Raw genomic sequence first — 26,979 nt, 5'->3', positions numbered from 1 at the left:
ACCTGAAACTAAAATTACACTGTACTATATGTTAACTAACTGGGATTTAAATAAAAACCTGAAACTTAAAAAAAAAAAAGTTGTGAACCTAAAACTGCTCTAAAGAAATTATAATAAAGTCTTTAAAAACAATAACAACAATACATTAAGATTAAGTAGGGCTTTTCACATCAGGACATATTTCCATGTAATTCATAAGATAAACAAATCTAACAGAAAAAGAAAACAATTATACCGATAGAAGATAAAAAGCCATTTGACAACACCGAATACCTATTCTTTATTAAAAGCAAAACAACTTAGTAAAAATAGAACCAGACACTTGTTTAACCTGATAAAATAGATTCCAGACTCAAAGGCAATATACTTTTAAGAATCACCAGAAGCATTCCCACTCAAATCAAGAATAAGATAAGGATCCCTATAATTATCACTACAATTTAAAATTGTACTCATGCATAATTGAATCAGATAAGAGAAAACTAATGTATGAAAAATCTAAAGAGGAAAACTATGTCTATTTGTACTTAATATGATCAATACCTAGAAACCCCAAGAGAATCAACTATTATTACAAAGAGTATCAAAATACAGTGAGAACTGTATAAAATTAGTATACTTAAAATCAAAAGCTTTCAAATTTAAAAACTTATCTTGTATAAAATGCATCTGCTAAAGTCCTACAGGTAACATCACCCTTAATAGTTAAAAACAAACTTTTCCTGCTCCAAAGAAAAGAACAAATAAGCCTGTTCACTCTCACTACTTCCATTCAACATTAAATAAGAGGCTCTAGCCAGTGTAAAAGGCAACAGAAAAAAATAAAAGGTATCCAGATTGCAAAGGAAAAGTAAAAGTGCCCCTTTTTTATAGATTACATGCTTGTCTATGTAAAAAGAGCTGATGAAATCTACAAAAAGCCAGTAGAGGAATAAGTGAGTTTAGCAAGACTACAAGAAAAAAATCAATATACAAAAATCAATGTATTGCTACAGATTATCAACAATTAGAAATGGAAAATTTTTAAATACTATTTATATCAAACAGTATGAAATAAACTAAAAAGAGTCAGATGAGTAAAACCTGATCCTTAAAACTACAAAAATGTCTGAGAGAAATTACAGACCTTTAAATTAAAAGAAGAAAAATACCAGGTTGATGAACTGGAAAACTCATCTTTGTTAGGGTACCAATTCTTCCCCCTAAATATAGTCAATCCAATTCCAATCCAAATTCCAGCATGCATTTTGTAGACACTGACAAGCTTATTCTAAAATTCATATGAAAATGCAAAGGCCGAGAATAGCCAAAACAACTTCAAAAAAGTAGTACAGAGTTGGAAAATAATCCTATCCCATTCAAGATTTAATCTGAAAAGTAATCAAGATGGTATGGTACTAGTGTAAAGAGACAAACGCAATCAAGGGAATAGAACAGAGACTAGAAAAACACCCAAACATACATGACAACTCAGTTTTCATAAAGGTGTAAAATCAAATCAATGAGAAAAGGACAGTCTCTTCAATAACTGGTGCAGAAACAATGGGATAGTCATATGCAGAACAAATAAACAAAAATCTACCAAACAACAAAAAAACAACTCAAATGTCTAAGCTATGGAATAGTTAAGTTATGGTACACTGATAAGATGGAAATCTGCACATTTGTTTAAAAAAAAAAGCGGATAATCTCTACATACCAATAGGGCAAGGGGACTCAAAATGTATTGTTAAGTAAAAAAAGCAAAGCACAGAACAGTGTGTTAACAATTACCTCTTGGATTAGGTTGGTAAGAATATTAATACATATTTGCTTATATATGCAGAGGAAAATTCTGACGGATATAGTTAGTGCTAATGGCAATGGCTGTTCTTCTGAGGTGATAAATGAATAGGAAGCTTTCAGAGAAACTTTGCTATATGACTTTGAAAATTTATAATTCTTTTTTAACTGGCTTTCTAGCTGTAAATACAAGTAAGTTATAATTTAAGAAGTTGTTACTTATTTTTATTATACCGGATGCTATATTGTAACTATGTATATTAAAAAAAAAACTGAACAACTCACTATCTCTTCACTGGGCTCAAATGACAAGTTGAGTAAGTTTTTAATAGAGCTACATAAAGTCCTAAAATCAAAGTTATCACCACAATTTTATAGATATAAAGAAATGAAATTCTATTATTTTCTGCAAAAACATGCACTCTTCAGAGTTGTAAACTTTTTTTTTTTTTAAGATTTTATTTACTTATTTGACAGAGAGAGATCACAGGTAGATAGAGAGGCAGGCAGAGAGAGAGAGAGGGAAGCAGGCTCCCTGCTGAGCAGAGAGCCCGATGTGGGACTCGATCCCATGACCTGAGATCATGACCTGAGCTGAAGGCAGCGGCTTAACCCACTGAGCCACCCAGGCGCCCCGTAAATTTGTTTAAAACCAAATAAAAACTAGTATTCTTCATAAAAATTATATATACTTCTCTCACAAACACTTTATCATTCATAATATCACTGGTTCACCCATTCCCATTAGCAGTGATAAAAATAATAATCTCTATAGCAATAATCTGTTAACTGTAGCTACTATCCTGTACCTGGTGTTACTACAGTTTTACCCTTTAGAACAAGTCTGCTACAAAATGCACTTTCCTTTTGTATAACTGGGAACAAAAGAGTAATAACTGGAAAATGGGGGGAGAGAGTTATAGTTAAAATTCCAACTAGTATTCCTTTAAAAAGAGAATATCCTAGGATTTTTTAAAAAGGGATTATATAAGCTAAGAATAAAGAAAAAAAGAAGTTTTTCTAGTGAAAAACTCATGAAAAATTGTTCAACCTAACTGCTTCATATCCTTAAAGAGCAGTTCTAATAGTTATCCACTGCAAATATTTCGAAGTAACACCGTTTCTGACTCAAGAGATATTGCAAATATTTTGTAGTACTGATTCTGATTCAAGAGATACACGATCTAAGACAAATTTTCTTAAATGCTGAACTTGAATTACAACAGCACAAGCTGTCAAGTTAGTTTTTTTTTTTTTGAAACTGAATGCAAACTGAAACCATGTGGCTTCTACTCAACTTTTACACTGATTTATAATTTCAAAAGTATTTCTGTAAGAGTACATTGCTCCAGTTAGCCAATTTTCACCACTGCCGTGGCCCACATTAATTGTCAGTCAACTTTATTCTTACCCTACAAATTGAGCAGGGCCCCGAGGTAAATACCCCAATAACATCCCTGCTGCCACAATAGACACAAAAGGTAAGCAGTGAACTGTGGGAAGATCACAGCAGCAGAGATTAACTATGTCAACCATGACAAGCAGGTGTTATGCAACATATCAATAAAAATAGAATGATAGCTTTGTATATCTTGACAGTTAAAAAGATGGGCACTGGGCAGTGCTGGGATTACTGCTACTATTATATCCAAGGGTTAATATCAAATTAAGTGGATATGAGCAGAAGCAGGCAAGACACAACAAAAATTTATATCATCAGGCAAGTGGGATTATACGACAAAGGAGTTTAAAACACGCAATCACATATGTTGTTATACTTCCTATATTATTCTATCACAGCTACTCTTCTCCAAACATAAAAATTTCATGGTTCATCTTTACTGTCAAATACTATGTAGCAGTTAAAAATTAATATCTAAGCCCTGGCCTGGAAATATTTCCAAGCCACATTGTTAAATGAAAAAACAACAATCCAAGAAGATTCAGTATGATGCATTTTAAGCATCAAAACAGCAGAAATAAAACTCTCAATATAAATGACTCTTAATCTCACAAAACAAACTGGGGGTTGCTGGGGGGAGGTGGGGTTGGGAGAGGGGGAGGGGGTTATGGACATTGGGGAGGGTACGTGCTATCGTGAGTGCTGTGAAGTGTGTAAACCTGGCGATTCACAGACCTGTACCCCTGGGGATAAAAATACATTATATGTTTATAAAAAAAAATTGGAAGGGGAGGTGAACCATAAGAGACTATGGACTCTGAAAAACAACCTGAGGGTTTTGAAGGGTCGGGGGTGGGAGGTTGGGGGAACAGGTGGTGGGTAATAGGGAGGGCACGTATTGCATGGAGCACTGGGTGTTGTGCAAAAACAATGAATACTGTTATGCTGAAAAAAATAAATAAATTAAAAAAAAAACTCTCAATATATGTGTGTATGCAAATGAATTTTTTAAATAAGAGTATGTACCAACCACTGGTGACCTTCAGAAGGCATAACAGGTGATTTTCACACTATACCATTCTTCACTGTTTATAGCTTTTTTTTTTCAAGATCATTGTTTACAGCTTTTTAAAAAACATAACACTGACCATGAATCAAAAACTATTATGAAAAACAAGAAAGTAACCCAGTTTAAGTTTCTACCACTGAGAATCTTCCTCTGGACAAGATTTGGGAATTGCACATGTTTGTCTAGAATAGTGCTATAAAATAAATACATTTCAATAAAATAAATTTATTAAAATAAAATAAATTTCAATAGAATAATTTCTGAAAAAAATCAAGACAACTGGGCAGTAAAATGTCATTCATAGTCCTCTCACAAGCTGAATTATGACACACTGTAAATACTAATTAGAAAATTTTACCTTTCTTGAAGTATAGATGTCAAAAAATGGCTTATTTCTGACACTAAATGGTTCCTGTGTTTTGTCAATGAGCCCAGTCTTCATTTTTTCATGTCGAGGACTTATTATTTCTCTTTCTATACACTGCAGACGAATATTAAAATCACAATCTCCAACTGGCTGTGCCTGAATTAAATGAGACAATTATTTAAATTTCAACACTGAAACTATCTTATCAGTATAATTATTAAGGCTGTCACAGAATACATAGCAGTCTATGTAAACAGCATCTTTTGGAGTTGTCCAATGCACAGCCTGCACAACCACACATGCCAGTCCTGATTTCATTAATTAAAGACACCTAAACACATACACGGTTATTTTAAAATTATAAATGTATAACATAGTATGGGAGAGTGGTATAAATCTTCTCTAATATATATTGATCTGAAGTTATCACATCTGAATTAAAGTATTAATATACTCACTAATCATTGTATTTGAATTAGTAAAATTATATCAATTAGTAGAATCTGTATAAAACTACAATCTACATAATCCAGGAAAATATAAGCAAATAACACATCAAAATAAGAAACACAGTCACTTATAATGTTTTTGTTGCTTAACACACTAATGCTTTACAGCCATCATCAATAAGTAAAAGATATTAAACAAATACATCCTCAACTCTAAAAACCAGTAATATCAAAGTCTCCATAATATACTCAGTTATATAAAGAATATACAGTATACACAGTATATATACAATATGGTACATATATGTGGTATATATGATTTGAATCATAAAGTAAAAAGTGAATAGAATTTTTCTGTAAATTGAAGGTAGGGGCTTACCCTATCTTAATGGTATATATTAATACAGCTTCTAACATTTCATCTGGGTGACAATAACTGTCCAGATTAGTATCATCACCTCATATCAAGTACCGCTCTTCTTCCCTACTTTGCAATTGGACAGTCTTCCATGAATTCTTCTCACCTCTTCATTTTCTTCCTCTTCTCTAATCTATATTACTCAACCTACATTTACACAACCTAATGCTTACAAGTAGGTGACCATATTTGCTTAAGCTGTGGACATTAAATATGTCTTAAGGATGACTTTTTCTATTGGAAGGACGACAATTTTGATACTTAGCAAAGAATAAGTAACAAGACAAAACGAGTAAGCCCTAAGTATGAAGAAGTATACATTCCCTTTACACAAAGGCATACAACTGTTTGTAAAAGGTAGTATTGAGGAAAGATCAGTAAACAATCACAAAGTCCATGTATAATCTTTTCCACGTCACCTACATCAAGGTTGAAAAACCTAAAATGTTTATTAGACCTATTAAATGAATTCAGACCCCTAAAAAGTTAACATAGAAGAAGTAAGTCGTCCATTTTCAAAAAAAAATAATAATCTAACCACTGTCTAAAAATACTTAGGTATTCTAAATTTTCTCCTAAATATTTTTCACTACACACATAAACCAAAACAAAAAGAAAAAACTGAAAGTGAGTTCACCTTCAAATCTATGCTGCCTAAAGGAAGGAAATGTTTGTTAGGTAGATGTTAAATCGCTGAAAACAGACAACAGAAAGAACTCAATAACTACTCACTAACTGGCTTCCTAGTTTTGAATTCTTTCTCACTTCAAAATACTACCCATGCTGTCACTGGAGTTGTCTTTCAAAACAATGAACGTGTGATCCTATCATTACCCTAACTAACACCCTTCAATAGTGCCCTATTACAGCCAGGACTAAGCGAAACTGCCTTATTCAAGTCACCTGGCCCCCTATTCAACAATCTATTTTCATTTCTTGCTATGTCCCACATCCTACCACACATTAAGTACACTAACAGCCTCTAATGTTCCTGACCTCCATGATTCTATCCTTCAAAATTAATCCATGTTAAATCTGGTTAAACTGAAACAGTCTCACCTCTCTAATATTTTTCATATATTCCTGTATCTCTAACATACATTTATTGTTGTTATACTATTATATTTCTTTACATTTATTTCTCATCCAAAAATCGATGGTTTACAAATTTCTTTTGATTTTGCACCCAATCTAAATACATATCCTAACAAATGTTTACAATATATGCATGTTAAATTTTAATAAGTTGCATATATGTACAACTGTATATGTTATAAAACAGACAAAAACTGAATAAACAGATAAAAAATAAGTTCCACTTTCTTCCCAAATCCCACCGTTGAAATGGCCTTCTTTGGAAGCCAGTGTACTGAACTACAAATTCCCTGAAGGCAAGAAATTATGTCTTATTCATCTGTGTATATCCAATCCCTAGAACAACACTTGACATATAAAAGATAATCAATGAAATTCTTGCTGAACAAAATAAACTAAGGGAACTTAAAAGATTTTAACTATTTTTTTCAAAACTTCATTTTTTTCTAACAGTGACCTTGATTTCATGACTCAAAATAAGCTGGTTAATCATCAAGGCTCCACAGTAAATTAAAGAATTAAATATATGCTTCCAATTATAAATACATCTTAATATCAGAAACTTAAGAGAAAATGTGACTTTGAAATCAATGAAATATGGCAATAGGCACTCAATACACACTTACTGAATAAATAATTAGACCTACTAAAAGCATAACTTAATCATTTTTACAGCAAAATATGGATATAGTTCCTAAACAAGACAAAAAAAGCACAAACTTTGAGAAGGTCTATTTAAGTCTGATTTCATGAAAATGAAAAATTCCTGTGCATCAATAGATACTAATTTGCAAAAGATATTGTCACATACATAACCAAAAAAGGATTAGAATGCAGGAAAGATCATTAATTCCTACACATTAAGATAACTGACATCCAAATAGAAAAATTAGAAAATTATTCGAACCTAAAATCAAATCTCAAAAGAAAAATCCAAACAAGTAAAAATGAACATACAAATCAGGCTTAACTTCATTAGTAATAATGGAAGAGCAAATTAAAACAAGATCAGATGTCATTTCACACCCATCCAATTAGCAAAAATTTTAAACTCTGATAATACCAACTGTAGTAAGCTGTTAGACCTACTTCTGAGAGGAATTCAGCAACGTAGCACATACACCTGAAGTTCAGCAACGTAGCACATACACCTGAAGTTGCCAATTCAGTCAGAATCTCTCTGATGTAGGTAGGGGTGAGAGGAACAGTACTTTTTAAAAACACTGCTGGTGCTTACATCCCAAGAATGAGAACTGTCCTAGAGAAATTCTGATGTATGCACACAAGAATATATAAACTGTTTAATAGCAGTGTAACAGCAAAATATGGCAACTCAAATGTTCATCAAAAGGAAAACAGACAAATTCTGTATATTTATACAAAACAATGCTCAACAGTAATTAAACTGAATGAACTAAACCTATGTGTATTAATACAGATAAACCTGGAGTGGAGTAAATGCTCAGTACCACAGTACAGTACAATATTTATGTAACACTAGAAACCTTGCACAACAGTACCACATATATTTTATGGACACACACATAGGTAGTAAGGTTATTAAAAACATTCATGGAAATAGTAAACATCAAATACAGGGTGCAAGTTACTTTCGGGTAAGAGGGTCAAAAATAGAATAGTAAGATGTGCATGAGAAACTTCTACTGGATCTGTAATGACTTATTTCTTATTAAAAAGAAAGTGGAGTAAAAATGACAATATTAAGCTTTAACAAATCTGGTGGTTAGTACATGTGTATGCCTCATATTATGCTCTACACTTTTGTATATACTGAAAATTTTCATATTTTTTTTAAAGAATTAGAAGGCTATTGTCAAAGACAAAGCTCCCAGGCTAAGAAGTGAACCTGCATGGAATACATATTAAAGCAGAGCTCAATGTCAAAAGGCAGAGGAGACAAAACTCCCCCTTAACAACAAAACAATGCCACCCCCACCCTTCGTGTCTCATTATGGGCCAATGAACATTATTCCAAAATCTATGATAAGAGTAAACCAATTCTAGGAAGCATTACTGAGGCATATAGTAATCACAAACAGACAAAATAAAAACTTGATGGTTTCTGACCTAGGAAACTGTTTGAAATCTATAAATTCAACAGAAAATGAAATATGTACATTGAAAATTTCTAGGAAAAAAGATGCCTTTAAAGTGGATTAATGCAATCCTGAATCTCAATACTGTCATTTAAAATATATATCCCAAAGAGGAACTTTTAAAAAATTTTGTTATAAATCTTCAAAATCCTAAAACTTAAACACTCTTAATTCCAGAATTCGTAATTGCTTTCAGTCTAGTTTGAATACTAAATGACTATGCAATTTGAATAATATATGTCTAGAGGAATGATTATACCTTTTCATAGATGTACACTATTGAAAAGAGTTTCTCACATTTACAGAAGTGATGTTGTACTGACTAAATAATTTAGATACTGATACTATAATTAAACATGAACAGGCAGATTCTTGGCTTGTCTAAAACTATAGGCAATGGGTAGAAAATATAATTCCTATTTTTTATATCTATTTATAACAGAATTTTATATTTTGTTTTTAGTTTCCTGCCTGTACTCATGAATAACATATTTGTGCCCCTAAGTTATACATTCAATACCCATAATCAGCTTCTCTTTTTATTTTTAAGTGACAGCAACAAAATCTGTGGACTCTTTTTTTTTTTTAATCGTGTACAGGATAACTAAAACTAAGAGTTTCCATCTTAAAAAATTCTGTCTTATTTTATCAATTAAACTATTTTTATTTACTCATTTCAAGTATCTTATAAAATCTAAAGACAAAGCAATGTGCGAAATTATTATTATTAAGGTATCAAATGGGTAACTAGAGTCACAATTTTTCTTTCCTACCATCTCTAAGACAGCAACACTTTTTATTTGTAAAAACCTATCTGTTATCCCAGGGACAATTTTTATTTTATAAATTATATTAAAGGTACTTACATTGAATTTAATTATGTCATATATCAAATATCTAGGAACGGCCTGTCCGTTTACTCTGTCAATAATCATTTCCTTGAAAGAGAAAAGAAGGTTAAGTTTCTTCATACTTTAATGGCAAGTTCTTTAGTTTGATTAAAATAAAACATAGACACAGAAAGCACATAAACCTTATATATGAACATACTTATACCCAGATCAAATCAATAGACTGTCAACATCCCAAAACTCCCTGTCAGGAATTTACTCTATTGAAGTAAAATGTTACGAAAATACCTCATTATGCTTTTTCTATTTGAATTACTATGCTACATTTTTTTATGTTTGAGTTACTAAGCGACTATTAAAATAAAGAAACTATAAATTTTAAATTCCAAATACAAGGAACATTTTTAAAATAATTTTGTTAAATCATTATTGCTTTCAATTTTGTTACAGGCTAACTACATCACAAAATCTGCAGGTATAAATGGTGCCCTTATTATAAAATATATTCCCCATGCAATCCATCCAGTCTTTCTTGGTTCCATGTCCCTCTACTATAATCAAAGGGAACAGGACAAGAGAATGTATTACATATCATAGCCAGTAAGTGAAAAAAAAAAACAAAACTTAAATCCTGCACCTTGACAGAAAAGAGATAAAGGACATTAAAAGACAGGTGTGCCTAGATGGCTCAGTCAGTTGAGTGCCTGACTTGGTTTTGGCTCAAGACATGATCTCATGGGTCATGGACTCGAGCCCCACATACAGTTCCATGCTCAATGGAGAGTCTGCTTGGAGATTTTCTCCCTTTGTCCCTCTCTCTCCCATCATCTAAAACAAATATATTTTTTTTAAAGATTATAGGTACATAATGCAGTATTTCACAAAATTTTAATTCTTAAAACATTTTGGCCTAAAACTATTTTTCTTTCCTCATATTCTTTCTAGGAAACTAAGCAGGGTTTTTGTTATCTCGTTTCATGACAGAAAATCCACAAACCACCACCTAAAATAACTAAGAACATATTGATTTAGGACAGATAGACTTTGTTAAGAAACTATTACTAATTAATTACTTTCCCAAATACGTATTTGTTAACCTGCAGACATTTATTTATGGTTATCATCTTGAACCTAACACATGGCACAAATTAAATCACTTCATTATCTTAAGCTATTTACTAGATATTTTTACTTAACTACTTGTATCTGAGAATTTTATGAACCATAAAGGTGGCACCAAAAACAGGTTTCAATTCACTGTTATTGTCAAAAAAGTGGGGATGGAAATTAAATGAACTTCCAGGTTCAGATAACAGACATCAGAGAATTTCTCTCCTAAATTACCTGATGATATGAACAAAAACATATATTCCATTGAACATTAAAAATAATCAAAAGGAAAATTTGTTATTAGCACACAGAACAAGTAAAAAGAAATTTACAAGTAACCATTAAAAACTGAAAACTACCAAGACTGTGGTAAAACAAAAAGGCACAGCATGGTTCAGCTCCAAGCCCACTAAACCCCCAGAAGCCCTACTTGTCAAATGACAAATTCTTAATAATTGTCATTATTACACTCAAATATAGATAGAAACAAACTCAGTAGTTATTCTTGTCTTCTTTTTTTCCTCTCTTCTGACTGGAGTAATAAAAATAGCACAATAATCTTTGTGCCTGAAGAAAGACTCCTAGGCTCCACAATGAATTGAAGAAATAACCTGAGCATCACTGGAATAATATATGGCTCTCAATTAGCTAAAGAAAACATTCACTAAAAGCTTTTTAAAAAGAACAGAACCCAGGGATTCTAACAAAAAACCCCCAATAAGTAGGCTGAAGGCTGAGTTCTTCCCAAACGACAGCCCCACCACAATGACCCCTTATGCATAGCTGCCATCATTACCCTAGGCTACAGGAAAGTAGATACATAAAATATCTAAGCTTAAAACTTAGTTAAGAAAATTGGAACCCTTGGGTACTATTGCTGGGACTGTAAAATGGTATAACCACTAAGAAGAGGTTCCCTCATATACCAGTGCTATATGATCCAACAATCTCATATCTGGGTATATATCCCAAAGAACTGAAAGCACACCCACGCTTATAACATCATTATTCCAACAGCTAACAGGTGGGAGCAGTGCAAATACCTATCAACAGACAAATGATAAAATAAATTTGATATTCAGCTGTAGCAGAGTAGTATTCAGCCTTAAAACAAAAGGAAATCTATCACATGCTACAACATGAATAAATCTTGAAGACACTATGCTAAGTAAAATAAGCCAGTCACAAAAAGACAAATCCTATATGACTTCAGTTATATGAGGTATCTAAAGTAGTTAAAATCACAGAAATAGAATGATGGTTCACACAGGTGTACAGGTAATGAGGAGCTATTTAATGGGTACAGAGTTGCAGTTTTACAAGACAATGTTATAGGGAACTGTTGCACAAAAATGTATATATAGTTAACACTACTGGACTGTATCCTTAAAAATAGTTAAGACAGTAAATTTTACGTAATGTATACTTGTGGTAAATAAGCCAGTCACAAAAAGACAAATCCTATATGACTTCAGTTATATGAGGTATCTATAAATTAAAAATTATATATATAAATTAAAAAAATTAAATTTAATTTAATTTATAATTAAAAAACTATAAATTAAAAACTATAAATTAAAAAACTATATATTAAAAAATTATTTATAACTATAAATTAAAAAAAAAATTTTTTTTTAAAGATTTCATTCATTCACTTGACAGAGCTCACAAGTAAGCAGAGAGGCAAGTAGAGGGAGAGGAAGGGAAGCAGGCTCCCTGCTGAGCGGAGAGCCCGATGTGGGGCTCGATCCCAAAACCCTGAGATCATGACCTGAGCCGAAGGCAGAGGCTTTAACCCACTGAGCCACCCAGGCGCCCCAATAAAAAAAAAATTTAATAAAACTCAGTTAAAGAAGGAAAAACAGACTTCCTCTTCTAACCAAACCTAAAAATAAGGAATTAGATTTACCACCTAGCCTGAAACAACAAAAGATGTGGACAAAACAGAAGAAGCAATAATTTTCAAGGCACTAGACATCCAACAACAAAGAACAGTAATCTCTAGAAGATAGTAAATAAAATATGAGTCCTAGAATTTTCCCAACTTATAGCCCAAAGTGTTTCCAGGTTTCAGTAGGGGTCCCAGCAAGCAGGAGAATCCCAGCTAAAGCTCAGCAGTCTCCCTCAGTTTAAGAAAAAAAAAAGAAAAAGAAAAAGAACAGGTTGTCTGGGGAGAACAAGACTAGAATTCTTGGGGCAGAGTGAGAGAGAGAGACAGAGAAATGCCCAGATAAAGAACTAAAATATCCTCAGTCAGACTTCCATGAATGTTCAGCAGATTATGCACGTGAAAAAAAAATTCAAAAGTCTTAGAGGACAATGCAGCAGGCATTGACACAAGGTTGGGAGTAATGCCTGTTCCTACCAGTCAGATTAATTCACAGGACACTGAGTACTCAGAAGGATCTTGTCTCAGCAGAGAATAATTATGCCTAGACTAAACTCTGCTCTAGACCACCTAACAAATCTTAAAAGCAGGACTCAAAAGGTATAAAGCAGTTCCAAGTAAATTACCTACCTCCTAGAACAAACCTCAAAGAAATAGGAATACAAAAATAACAAGCCCCTAACAAGGTAAACTTCAAAATGTCTGGCATCTAGTCAAAAATTAACAAGTATGCAAAGATGCAAAGAAAAAAAATACAACCCATAAAGAGGAGAAAAATTAATCTAAAATAGGCTCAAAACTGAGAAAGATGTTAGAATTAGCAGGCAAGAAAATTAAAGCAGATGATTATAAGTATTTCATATATTCCAAAAAGCTAAGTAGAGATATAGAAGACATTAAGAAGATTCAAAATGGATTTTCAGAGGTGATAACTACAATGCCTGAAGTGAAAAATAATATGGATGGGATGAATAGCAATTTAGACACTGCAAAAGAAAAGATTAGTGAACTTGCAGACATAGCAACAGAAATTATCCAAAATCAAACAGAAAAAAAAGTTGGGTTTATTTGTTTGTTTAAGATTTTATTTATTTGACAGAGAGAGAGCACAAGGAGGGGGAGCAGCAGGCAGAAGGAGAGGGAGAAGCAGCTCCCCAACCCCCACAGAGTATGGAGCCCAATGTGGGGCTCAATTCCAGGACCCTGGGATCATGACCTGAGCAGAAGGCAGCTGTTTAACTGACTGACCCACTCAGGCACCGTTTTTGTTTTTTTAAAGAGCATTAATAATCAAATCTTCAAACATGTAAAAGATGGAGATAATGGCAAAAAAAAAATCTACTTTTAAGTAAATTTGTAAACCCATAGATAAAAGATGCTCAACAAACCCTAAACATAAAAAAAAACCTGAAGAAAACTACAAGATACATCAATTTTATATTGCTCAAGAATTTGTTAGAGGGGCACCTGGGTGGCTCAGTGGGTTAAAGTCTTTGCCTTCGGCTCAGGTCATGATCCTGGGGTCCTGGGATCCTTATGGATCCTTATGGATCCTTATGGATCCCTGAGCAGAGAGCCCCGTATCGGGCTCTCTGCTCAGCAGGGGGCCTGCTTCCTCCTCTCTGCCTGCCTCTCTGCCTACTTGTGATCTCTCTCTCTCTCTCTCTGTGTCAAATAAATAAATAAATAAATAAATAAATGAATATCTTTAAAAAAAAAAAAGAATTTGTTAGAAATTGCTGCATTGTCGACTGCAGCTTAAATCCTTCATTGGTGGGTCCCCACCCAGACAAATACACACATAATCCTGCATGTTTGACCTTCCTATCCTCTGTACTTTTTTTTTTCTTAATTAACATATAATGTATTATTTGTCCCAGGGGTACAGGTCTGTGAATCATCAGTCTTACACAATTCACAGCACTCACCATAGCACATACCCTCCTTAATGTCCATAACCCAGCCACCCTATCCCTACCCCCCCAACTCCCCAGCAACACTCAGTTTGTTTCTTGGAATTAAGAGTCTCTTATGGTTTGTGTCCCTCCCAATCCCATCTCATTTCACTTTTTCCTTCCCTACCCCCCACAACCTACTGCCTGCCTCTCAAATTCCTCATAGCAGGGGCGCCTGGGTGGCTCAGCGGGTTAGGGCCTCTGCCTTTGGCTCAGGTCATGATCCCGGGGTCCTGGGATCGAGCCCCGCATCGGGCTCTCTGCTTAGCGGGGAGCCTGCTTCCTCCTCTCTCTCTCTCTGCCTGCCTCTCTGCCTACTTGTAATCTCTATCTGTCAAATAAATAAATCTTTAAAAAAAAAAAAAAATTCCTCATAGCAGAGAGATCATATGATAATTGTCTTTCTCTGATTGACTTATTTCACTCAGCATAATACCCTTTAGTTCCATCCATGTCATCACAAATGGCAAGAGTTCATTTCTTTTGATGGCTGCATAGTATTCCATTGTATACTTATAAATAACACTTCTTCTTTATATATTCACCTGTTGATGGACATCTAGGTTCCTTCCATAGTTTGGCTATTGTTGACATTGCTGCTATAAACATTTGGGTGTACATGCCCCTTTGGATCCCTACATTTGTATCTTTAGGGTAAATACACAGTAGTGCTATTGCTGGGTCCTAGGGTAGCTCTATTTTCAACTTCTGGAGGAACCTCCATACTGTTTTCCAGAGTGGCTGAACCAGCTTGCATCCTCTGTACTTTTCTATATTCCATTTTCTTTTTTTTTTTTTTGAAGTACCCAGGTACCCACCCTTCTACCTATCCATCCAATATTTCCTGAGCCCAAACTATGTATTAGACATAGCTCTAACTGCTAGAGAAATTAGGCATACAGTCCCTACCTTCAAAAGAGAGTCCCAGGAAGAAGAAAATACATAAGTAGCTGGGTCCAATGAAGAGTTCTAGTTTTAACGATAGATGGCTATACAGATAGAATAACCATGCAGCTTACTGTCTATATAAGAATACTTCTGAGAATGAAACAGATTCCTATTAATAAATACACCAAGACAACAGATATAAACCTACACTATTTCAGTCAAATAAGAACATATGATATAAGCTTAACAAAGAGTAGTTATTTCTAACTGAAGAATAAGAGAAAGGTTTGATAATAAGATGTTGTGACCCCTTAGTCAAAACCTGAAAGATACAAGTGGATATTTCCTAGAAGGATGGTAAATGAGCCAAATAGTATTACAAAGGCATTAAAAATAGTGGTTTTGAATAAACTGTCCAAAGCTCATTATAGATGGAGCTTATGGTTCAAGGGTCACAATGAAAGACAATGCTAAAAACATGGGCATGACCCAGATATAAAGAATACCATGTTTAGGAGTTTGGGTTTCATGATATGGGCAATGGGGAACTACTGAAGGGTTTTAATAAGAGGAAGTAATTAACTCTTCTCTGGAAACCTGTAGACCTTCAAAGCTCATCTCAAAGGTAACCCATTCCTCGAAATCCTTTCAACTAAGGCCCACTTGATTCTAATTGTCATAGTCCACCCAGGTGATAAAATGTTCTAGAATTAGAGAGTGGTAATAGTTGTATAATCTTGTGAATATACTAAAGACTACCAAATTATATAGCTTAAAAGGATGAATTTTTGAGTACCTAAGTTATATTTCAATTTCTTAAAATAAAATTAAATTTTTTTTAAAAATCCTAAAATCAGTTCTTCAGAATGAAGGGAAATGAAGGAACCCTAGATACACAGCATATATAAAATGTCAGCTATATACATATTGATTATACACATTCTGTACCCATAGGCACAACAGAATGACTGAAAGAAAATACAACAAAATGTTAAAATGTAACCTCTTCTTGACAGTTGAATTTTTCTACTTTAAGATGTATAGACTTTCTAAAATTTTAACGAGTGTGCATATTCCTTTACAAAAAACATTAATGTTGAAAAGGCATGCCATTTTTCCAAGATTCTTGCTATTACCTTTGGTGATTAACTGCTATTTTCTCCTCTTGGCCTCAATATAAAATCAACTGAATTTCACTGACTGTTTCAAATGAATTAATGCCATATTTCTAAACTCCTATTTTCCACATTTTGTGGGTCAAAGAACATAATTTAGAGAGCAAAACAAAAGCTTCAATGCTCACATCTGACAGCCAGACAATTAGGTAGTTTGAGTTATTCTTGGATTTGGAATTTTACAAAAACAATTTGCAAATGAAAATGTAGAAGAAACAGGAAACTACAGAGGACTGTTTTAATTAACTAACTGGAAAAAGAGATATGGCAACTATAATTCTGGTCCAAGTAAATTGACATCATGAATCATATTGCTATTTTAAAACTTCGCAAGAGTCTATTATGCAGCTTTCATTTGTCCAAGTTCGAGGTGAAAATAAATAGTATTGCTCAGTTAAATCTGCAGATGGTTAAACATCTAATTTTTAAGCATTATTTCCTACCTGGAATGCCCTCAGGCCGTGCCCAACAAAAATCTCTTTCTAAAGAAATCTTTCCATATCTAATGCCAATTCCTCTATAAAACATCTTTCATTCCAAACTAACTAGATTTAATGTATTTCTCCTCTAAACCACCACTGGACTTTTAAAATACCAATCGCCAAGTTATTGTTTTAGTTCAAGGTCTCTTCCATCGCTATCAATTTTTCTCCACCACCACCAAACAAAGTAAAAAAGTCTCAAGGGTGAGGCCTTTTTTCAACACTGCACTCCTGGCACAGCAACTTGAACATGAAAGGCATTCAAAATTATTAGTTCAATGATAAACTATGCTAAGCTGTGGCAAATGCTTTAACTTAAGAGTCTTTTTCTTCCTTTTATTTTACTGATTATAAACTAAAACTCTATCTTAAATGAGGGTAACAACAAAAAAAATGTTCTTGCTGATCCTGTGAACTCACTGCCACAGCTGCCACACTGGCTACACCGTTTATAAACAATGCAACTCCAGGGGTGACAGTCACACCAACTATGAGAATGGTGCACCCTGGAGATGTGCAATGCACAATGCTTCTAACCTTACACAGTGACTCTGTCAACCACAAGGGGGTGTGTGCTGCGCAAACACACACACACACACACAAATATATGTTCCAAATGTTTATGTATATGTACATATCATTTCGTTACAAAATTACATTTTACTACAGCCCCAGAATACACAGCACTCCTTGTTTTGTGACTACATTTACTCTGCTCGGTCTCTGCTACTACATCCAACTATACTACCTTCTTTCCTCCTTTCTAATCTTTACTACCTGGTTCATAATCATCCTTTCAACCTGGACACCTACCATCACTCACTAGGAACCACCCAATATTTGATCTTCCTTCCACTGCCCTTCTGCACATGACTTCAACCTCTCACCCTCCCTAGATCACATTCTGAACCTTCTCATCACCACAAACTATACCTCAGAGGTGACTAGTTCAAACATCCTATTCTCCCATCAGTCTTCCATCTTCTGGTTTGCATACTCCAAAATCTAGCTGATAAATAAAAACAAAGGACATGGGATGGGACCACAAGCATTCACTTGGAAAAAAATTCACCTGGAAAGTGATATTCCCTCTGTTAAAAAAAGATGTATTTTATGCATGTGATTTTCATTAGGATCATCCTATCATTGAGAATTTAAGTAAATATTCACAACCCATTTCCTATCCAACAGTGGATAAAAACCAGAAATAGATGAGCAAATTTCATCTTAAGGCAAGAAAGCATTCTCATACAAATTCCAGAGAATTATTAGCCACTTGTAATTCAATCTGGCTCATGAAAATTATTCAACGTTGAAGAAAGTTTAGAAATATTTTTAAAAGTTAGAAATTTTAAAAATGTAATTAGTATCTCTGTAGAAAGGAGACCTGCATTTGTGAGAAGTTATAATAAAGATGCAGAGTCCCTTTTTCCTCCAAAGAAAAGCAGGGAATGTGTGGCAAAGAGATAAACCATACAACCAAAAACAGCAAAGAGAAAGATGAATGGTCTGAAGGCAAGGCTATCAGAGATTACTCTGCAGAGAAATGTATAAGCTTATTATTGTATAGATCTGCACATGAAGTGGAGCCTAACTTCTTAATCAAACAATCTATTCACCCAAAAGCTAAAGAGAGAAAAATCTAAGTGGCAAACCTCAGAATAGCCAGGGAATTGGGTACACTTGGATTGCCAAACATTAAACTGTATGCTTAAGTCAAAGTATTAAAATCAATCTAAAACTACCACTGAAAGACCAAAATACTAATGGAATGAGAAAACAAATCAAGAAAAAAAAATTATAGATAGATATATATAATATAAATTATATATCCAATTAAAAAAGAAAACTAGATTAGCTAAATGGTGTGAGAAAACAATTTAGACAGTTGAAAATAAATAAACTCATACCCTTATCTACTCCTTTTATCAAAATTTATTTCTGGGGCACCTGGGTGGCTCAGTGGGTTAAAGTCTCTGCCTTCGGCTCAGGTTATGACCCCAGGGTCCTGGGATCAGGCCCCATATCAGGCTCTCTGCTCAACAGGTAGCCTGCTTCCTTCTCCCTCTCTGCCTGCCTCTCTGCCTACTTGTGATCGCTGTCTGTCAAAGAAATACATAAAACTTTTGAAAAAAAAAAATAAAAATGTATTTCAGATAGACAAATACTTAAATATACATATAAAACTGTAGAAGTACTAGAAGGAAATACAGGTGAGTATTATAATAATTGTGAAATAAAATTATAAACAATAAGAACAAAAATAAGTAAAAATTTCTTAAAATGGCACCAAAGCCAGATATTAAAAACTATGTTCATAATCTAACCTACATAAATTTATCTACATAAATTTAAACTTGTGCCACAAAAAAATACATTTTTTTCAAAATATGAGTCATGAAGTAATACCCTAATAGACAAAAATTTCTTATAAATCAATAATGAACACCAAATAGAAAAACATATAAAGTATATGAACCAGCAACTCACAGATTAAATACAGTGACTCATACAGAAGTGATAAAATGTTAAACCTCATTAACAATTCACCTAAATGCAAAAAGAAAAAATATTTCTTTACTATGTGTCAGACACAATTACCAGCACTTATTAAACTATCCAACTTTACCTTCACAACAGCACCAAAATCTAAGCACTGTCGATAGCCTCCCTTCACTACAGATGAAAAACTGAATAAATTTTTAAATCCCTCACATACTAACTGATGAAGCCAGAAAGGCACCAACAGTTACAGTCAGAGCTCTTAACTACTATGCCACACTGTCCCATAAAATAGAAAGGAATTTCTTCCTTCATCAAATTAGAAAATATTCAATTTTCAAAACACAGCATTTAAGACAGTATACAAATCCTTTAAATATGATTGGTAGACGTGCATAGGTTCAAACTTTCTGGGAAAAAGGATACCAATTATACCTGTCAATATTTACAATGGGCACACCCTCAAACGTAGCATACTTAACAAGATAGAGCTTATTACCACCCGCTCCTTAGGAGCACTACTCCTCTTGCACTCTAAAGTGTAGTACTACCAATGAATGCCTGGCCTTCCATGTCATTCCTCCATTGATATGTATCTCACTCAAGGCCCTTCGGAGTCTTCCCTGGGATTGACATATGGATGTTGGAAGAAAAAGTTCTCTTTCTGCTTGCAATACAACACAACTTGCCTCTCATGTGAAAGAGATTTCATGAAGAATGAGACCAAACAGACAAGTGAAGCAAAGAAAGAGAATGACAGAGCCTGGCCAGTATCCTTTGAAGCCCCAGATCCAGCCTGAATCAGGCCAAGCTGAAACAATTACTTGTTCCACTCAAGTTTTTCCTCAGTTACATTAAGTTGGACTTCAGTTACTTGCAACCAAAGGATTCTTAATATGTATTATACTCTCACCTCTAAGAAACTTCTTAATTCTAAAAACTGCACAATTGTGGAGGAGTCTGAGATACTGGAGGACTCGGAGAACTTAATTTCAACTGGTCCCACGAATTCAGCTAGATAGATATCAAATCATTCTGAACAGCTGAAAACTCAACCAGAAATCGAAGAAAAGAATAGCTGCAACTCTACAAAGAGAAAAGCAACCACTTTCTTCAAGGTAGGAGAAGCAGAGAAGTGAATCTGAGGCAAAATGTAAGAAACACTGTGGGGGAAGGGAGCCTCCATCAGCTGGCTACCAGCAAGTGATAAAGCAGCAGAGTACAAAACTGGAACTTCTAGAAATCTGTTCCAGTGAGGAATGTCACTCAGATGGCTAAGCAGAGGCAGAACTCTAGCTGGGACGCTGTGGGCTTAAGATCCCCCCAGGTCACAGAAAGTCCAGGCGGTGCCCAACTGTGGCTGAGCTCCCATGCATCAGAGCAGTGAAGCTGGCTGCAAAGAGTGAGGCCAGGAGTGGGCTCTCAGCTCTGGGTTGCCATAAGCCACAAACTGTGGCATAGTCAGGTGACTACTCTCCTAGCAGGGGCTCACCAAGAGGGAAAACCAGCAAGGCCCCACCACCACCGGGCAGAGTGACATGGGAGCACGCTGCAGTTGTCTACAGGATTTGAAGACCACAAAACAGGGTCATGTGCCTGAGACAGAAACACTGGGTCATAGGCCAGGTGAGCATGGAGTACAGAAGGAGACCAGGGAGACAGAAGTGGATTGGCTGCTTTTCTCTGAGAGCACACTAAGGACTGGGGCCCTGGGCTTTCTGCTCCAGGGCAGAGATCGGGAGGATGCCATTTCCATTCTCATCCTCTAAAGCTGGATGGAAAGCCTTCAGGGAACAAATGCCAAAGACAGCAAACCTGAACTCTGCTTAGCCAGGCCCCTTGGCAAGGGGATACAATTTCACCTAGGGTAAACACACTTGAGAATCAATGCAACAAACCCCTCCCTAAGAAGATCAGCAAGAACATCCAGCCAAGACCTAGTTTACCAAACAATGAGAACTGCAAAACCAGTGCTAGGGGAATACAGCACATAGAACTTATGGCTTTTCTCCTATGATTCTTTAGTCTCTCAACTTTAAATTTTTCTTATTTCTTTTTAACCAATCTCTTATTATATCAATTCTTTTTTAAACCTTTTTTAATTTTTATATTTACATTCTATCCCTTCATTGTACTTAATCTTATTTTTGCACACATATGTATGTTTTTCTTTCTCCACAATTTTGGTATTCTAACAGAACAAAATACACCCAAAACCTAGTGTATGGCTCTGTTCTATTCACCTGCATGATCATATTCTCCTTTTTGTTTTTGTTTTTTTTTTCTTCTTCCTTTTTTTTTTGTTTTTCTCTTGTTTACTTAGTCTTTTTTTAACCTTCATCTCTACAATTACATACTGTTCATTCAATGTACTTAATTTTATTTTTGTATGCATGTTTTTCTTTCTTCATAATTTTGAATTGTCGTTACTTCTAACTGACCAAAATACACACAGGAAATAGTGTGTTGTTCTGTTCTCTTCATTTGTCTGTTTCTATCCCTTCCATTTTGTTGTGGTTGGGTTTTTTGTTCCTCTTTTGTTTTTTCCTGTCTTTAAATTTCCATGTTGATAATTACTTTCCATCCTTTCATTGTATTTAATTTTATTTTCATAAATACATCAGTTTTTCTTTCTTTACAATTTTAGGATCCAGTTTTTAAAAAAACAAACCAAAATACACATGGAATTCAGTGTATTGCTCTATTCTGCTCACCTATCTGATTATATTCTCTTTTATTTTTCCTTTTTTTTTTTTCCCCTCCCAGTTCCACATGTCTTCGGATTTCTTTAGCGTGTATTTCTCTGGGGTCACTGTTGCCATTTTAGTATTTTATTCTCTTGTTCAGGTATTCTTCAAAAGATAGAATGCCAAGATGGAAAACTCACCTCAAAAAAGAGAACAAGAGGCAGTACCAATTGCCAAGGATCTAATCAGTATGACATTAGTAAAATGTCAGAACAGGAGTGCAAAATAACAACTATAAAGATACTAGCTGGGATTAAAAAGGCAGAGAAGACACTAGAGAATCCCTTTCTGGAGAAACAAAACACCTAAAATCTAACCAAGTTGAATCAAAAGGGCTATTAATGAGATGCAATCAAAAAAGACCTTCTAATTGCTAGGATAAATGAGGCAGAAGACAGAATTAGTGATAAAGAAGATCAAACAATGGAGAATAAAGAAGCTGAGAAAAAGAGAGATGTACAACTACTGGATCATGAGAGGAGAATTCGAGAGATAGGTGATACCATAAACTAAAACACTATTGAAATAACTGAGATCCTAGGAAAAAGGGAAAAGAGAGAAAGGAGAGGAAAACATATTGGAGCAAATCATAGCAGAGAACTTCCCTAATTTGGGAAAGGAAACAGGCATCAAAATCCAGGAGGCACAGAGATCCAACACCCCCAAAAATCAATAAAAATAGGTTAACACCCCAAAATATAATATGAAACTTACGAATCTCAGAGACAAAGAGAAAATCCTGAAAGCAGCTAGGGACAAAAGGGCTGTAACCTACAAGGGTAGAAACATTAGATTAGCAGCAGACCAGTCATATCCACAGAGATCTGGCAGGCCAGAAACAACTGGCACGATATATTCAGGATGCTAAATGAGAAAAATATGCAGCCTAGAATACTTAATCCAGCTAGGATATCATTCAAAATAGAAGGAGTGATAAAAAGCTTCCAGGACAAACAGAAACTAAAAGAATTTGTGATCACTAAACCAGCCATTCAAGAAATATTGAAAGGGGTCCTCTAAACAAAGAGAGAGCCCAAAAGTAACACAGACCAAAAAGGAACAGAGACAATATACAGTAACAGTCACCTCACAGGCAATACAATGGCACTAAATTCATATCTTTCAATAGTTACACACAATGGGTCAAATGCCACAATCAAAAGACACAGGGCATCAGACTGAATATAAAAAAAAAAAAAAAAGACCCATCAATATGCTGTCTGCAAAAGCCTCCCTTTAGACCCAAAGACACCTTCAAATTGAAAGTCAGGGAGTGGAAAACCATTTATCATGCTAATGAACATCAAAAGAAAGCTCAGGTGGTGATCCTTATATCACACAAATATGATTTTAAACCAAAGACTGGAGTAAGAGATGAGGAAGGACACTATATCATACTTAAAGGGTCTATCCAACAAGAAAATCTAACAATTGTAAATACTGATGTCCCTAACGTGGGAGCAGCCAATTATATATACCAATTAATAACAAAACCAAAGAGACACATCAACAATAATATAGTAATAGTAGGGAACTTTAACACTCCACTCACTACAAAAGACAGATCATTGAACTGCTTTTCTCTGAGGGCACACTAAGGACCACATAGATGTACAGATATTCAGAACTTTCCAACCCAAAGGAATAGAATACACATTCTTCTTCAGCACAAATGGAACATTCTCCAGAATACATCACATCCTGGGTCACAAATCAGGTCTCAACCAGTACCAAAATTGGGATCATTTCCTGTATATTTTCAGACCACAATGCTTTGAAACTGGAACTCAACAGGAAACTTGGAAAGAACTCAAATACACAGAGACTAAGGAGAATCCTACTAAAGAATGAATGTGTCAACCAGGAAATTAAGAATTTAAAAACAAATGAAAATGAAACACAGCTGTTCAAAATCTTTGGGATGCATCAGCAGCAGCCTTAAGAGTGAAATATATAGCACTACAAGCCTTTCTCAGGAAACAAGAAAGATGGGGTGCCTGGGTGGCTCAGTGGGTTAAGCCACTGCCTTCGGCTCAGGTCATGATCTCAGGGTCCTGGGATCGAGTCCCGCATCGGGCTCTCTGCTCAGCAGGGAGCCTGCTTCCCTCTCTCTCTCTCTGCCTGCCTCTCTGCCTAGTTGTGATTTCTCTCTGTCAAATAAATAAATAAAATCTTAAAAAAAAAAAAGAAAAGAAAAGAAACAAGAAAGATCTCAACTACACAACCTAACCTTCCACCTGAAGGACCTAGAGAAAGAACAGCAAATAAAGCCTAGACCCAGCAGGAGAAGAAAAATAATAAAGATTAGAACAGAAATCAATGAAATAGGAACAAAAAGACCAGTAGAACAGACCAATGAAACTGGGATCTGGTTCTCTGAAAGAATTAATAAGACTGATAAATCCCTGGCCAGACTTATCAAAAAGAAAAGAGAAAAGACCCAAATAAATAAAATCATGAATGAAAGAGAGATCACAACTAACACCAAAAAAATACAAACAACGATAAGACCATATTATCAGCAACAGTATGTCGACAAATTAGGCAATCTGGAAGAAATGGATGCAATCCTAGAGATGTATAAACTACCAAAACTGAAAAAGAAAGAAATAGAAAACCTGAACAGACCCATAATCAGCAAAGAAATTGAAGCAGTCATCAAAAATCTCCCAACAAACAAGAACCCAGGGACAGAGAGCTTCCCAGGGGAATTCTACCGAATATTTAAAGAAGAATTAAAACCTCTTCTTCTGAAGCAGTGCCAAAAAGTCGAAATGGAAAGAAAACTTCCAAATTCTTTCTATAAGGCCAGTATCACCTGATTCCAAAACCAGACAACGACACCACCAAAAAGAATTACAGACCAATACACCAGATGAACGTGGATGGAAAAATTCTCACCAACATACTAGACAATAGGACCAATGGTGCATTAAAAGGATTATTCACTGTGACCAAGTGGGATTTATTCCTGGGCTGCAAAGGTTCAACATCCATAAATCAATCAATGTGATACACCACATAAATCAAAGAAAGGACAAGAACCATATGATCCTCGCAATAGATGCGGAAAAAGCATTTGACAAAGTACAGCATCCTCTTTTGATTAAAACTCTTCAGAGTGTAGGGATAGAGGGAACATACCTCAATATCATAAAGCTATCTATGAAAAGCTCACAGTGAATATCATTCTCAATGTGGAAAAATGGAGAGCTTTTCCCCTAAAGTCAGGAGCAGAGCAGGATGTCTACTATCACCACTGCTGTTTAACATAGTACTAGAAGTCCTAGTCTCACCAATCAGACCAAAAAAAAAAAAAAAAAAAAAAAGGGCATCCATCATCAAAGAAGAAGTCAAATTCTCACTCTTTGCAGATGACATGATACTCTATGTGGAAAACCCAAAGCTTCCACAACCAAAATGGCTATAACTCATATAGGAACTCAGCAAAGTGACAGAATATAAAATCAATGCACAGAAATCACTTCCGTTTCTATACACTAACAATGAGACACAAGAACGAGGAATTAAGGAATCGATCCCACTTACAATTGCATCCAAAACCATAAGATACCTAGGAATAAACCTAACCCAAGAAGCAAAGGACAGGTACTCAGAGAACTACAGAATACTCATGAAAGATATGGAGGAAGACACAAAGAAATGGAAAAACATTCCATGCTCATGGATTGGAAGAACAAATATTGTTAAAATGGCTATGCGACCTAGAGCAATCTATACATTCAATGCAATCCATATCAAAATATCACCGATGCTTTTCACAGAACTGGAACAAATAATCCTAAAATTTGTATGGAACCAGAAAAACCTTGCATAGACAGAAGAATGTTAAAAAAAGAAAACCAAAACTGGGGCATCACAATGCCTGACTTCAAGCTCTATTACAAAGCTGCAATCATCAAGACATCATGATACTGGCACCAAAAAAAGACAAATAGATCAATGGAACAGAACAGAGAACCCAGAAATGGACCCTCAACTCTGTGGTCAACTAATCTTCAACAGAGCAGAAAAGAATAGCCAATGGAAAAGACAGTCTCTTCAATAACTGGTGCTGGGAAAATTGGGCAGCCACAAGCAAAAGAATGAAACTGTACTATTTCCCTACACCATACACAAAAATAGCTTCACAATGGATAAAAGACCTAAATGTGAGATAGGAATCCATCAAAATCCTAGAGAAGAACACAGGCAGCAATCTCTGTAACCTTGGCCACAGCAACTTCTTGTTAGACACATCTCCAAAGACAAGGGAAACAAACGCAAAAATGAACTACTGGGACTTCATCAAAATAAAAAGTTTTTTTTTTTTAAATATTTTATTTATTTGGCAGGCAGAGAGGCAGGTGGCGGGGGGAGCAGGCTCCCTGCTGAGCAGAGAGCCCAATGCGGGGCTCGATCTCAGGCCCCTGAGATCATGACCTGAGCCAAAGGCAGAGGCTTAACCCACTGGACCATCCAGGTGTCCCAAAATAAAAGGAAACAGTCAATAAAACCAAAAGATAACCGACAGAACGGGAGAAGATATTTGTAAATGATATATCAGATAAAGGGCTAGTACTCAATACCTATAAATAACTTATCAAACTCAACACCCAAAGGACAAATAATCCAATCAAGAAATGGGCATAAGGCATGAACAGGCACTTCTTCAAAGCAAA

The 26,979-nt window shown here is 34.9% G+C and overlaps 1 protein-coding gene across 1 annotated transcript in view; it reads right to left on the bottom strand.

Annotated features, from left to right (window-relative positions):
* RNGTT (RNA guanylyltransferase and 5'-phosphatase) overlaps positions 1-26,979 on the bottom strand; it is a 319,479-nt gene that overhangs the window by 201,818 nt on the left and 90,682 nt on the right. The window contains exons 10-11 of the mRNA XM_046006576.1: positions 9,566-9,637; positions 4,612-4,776 (exon numbers count right to left, since the gene is read on the bottom strand). Of these exons, the coding sequence (XP_045862532.1) occupies positions 4,612-4,776; positions 9,566-9,637 (237 nt within the window). The remainder of the gene's footprint in view (positions 1-4,611; positions 4,777-9,565; positions 9,638-26,979) is intronic.

Source organism: Meles meles, chromosome 5 (genome assembly GCF_922984935.1).
Source record: "Meles meles chromosome 5, mMelMel3.1 paternal haplotype, whole genome shotgun sequence".
NCBI classification, from domain to species: Eukaryota; Metazoa; Chordata; class Mammalia; order Carnivora; family Mustelidae; genus Meles; species Meles meles.
This window is presented reverse-complemented; position numbering and strand designations above follow the sequence as displayed.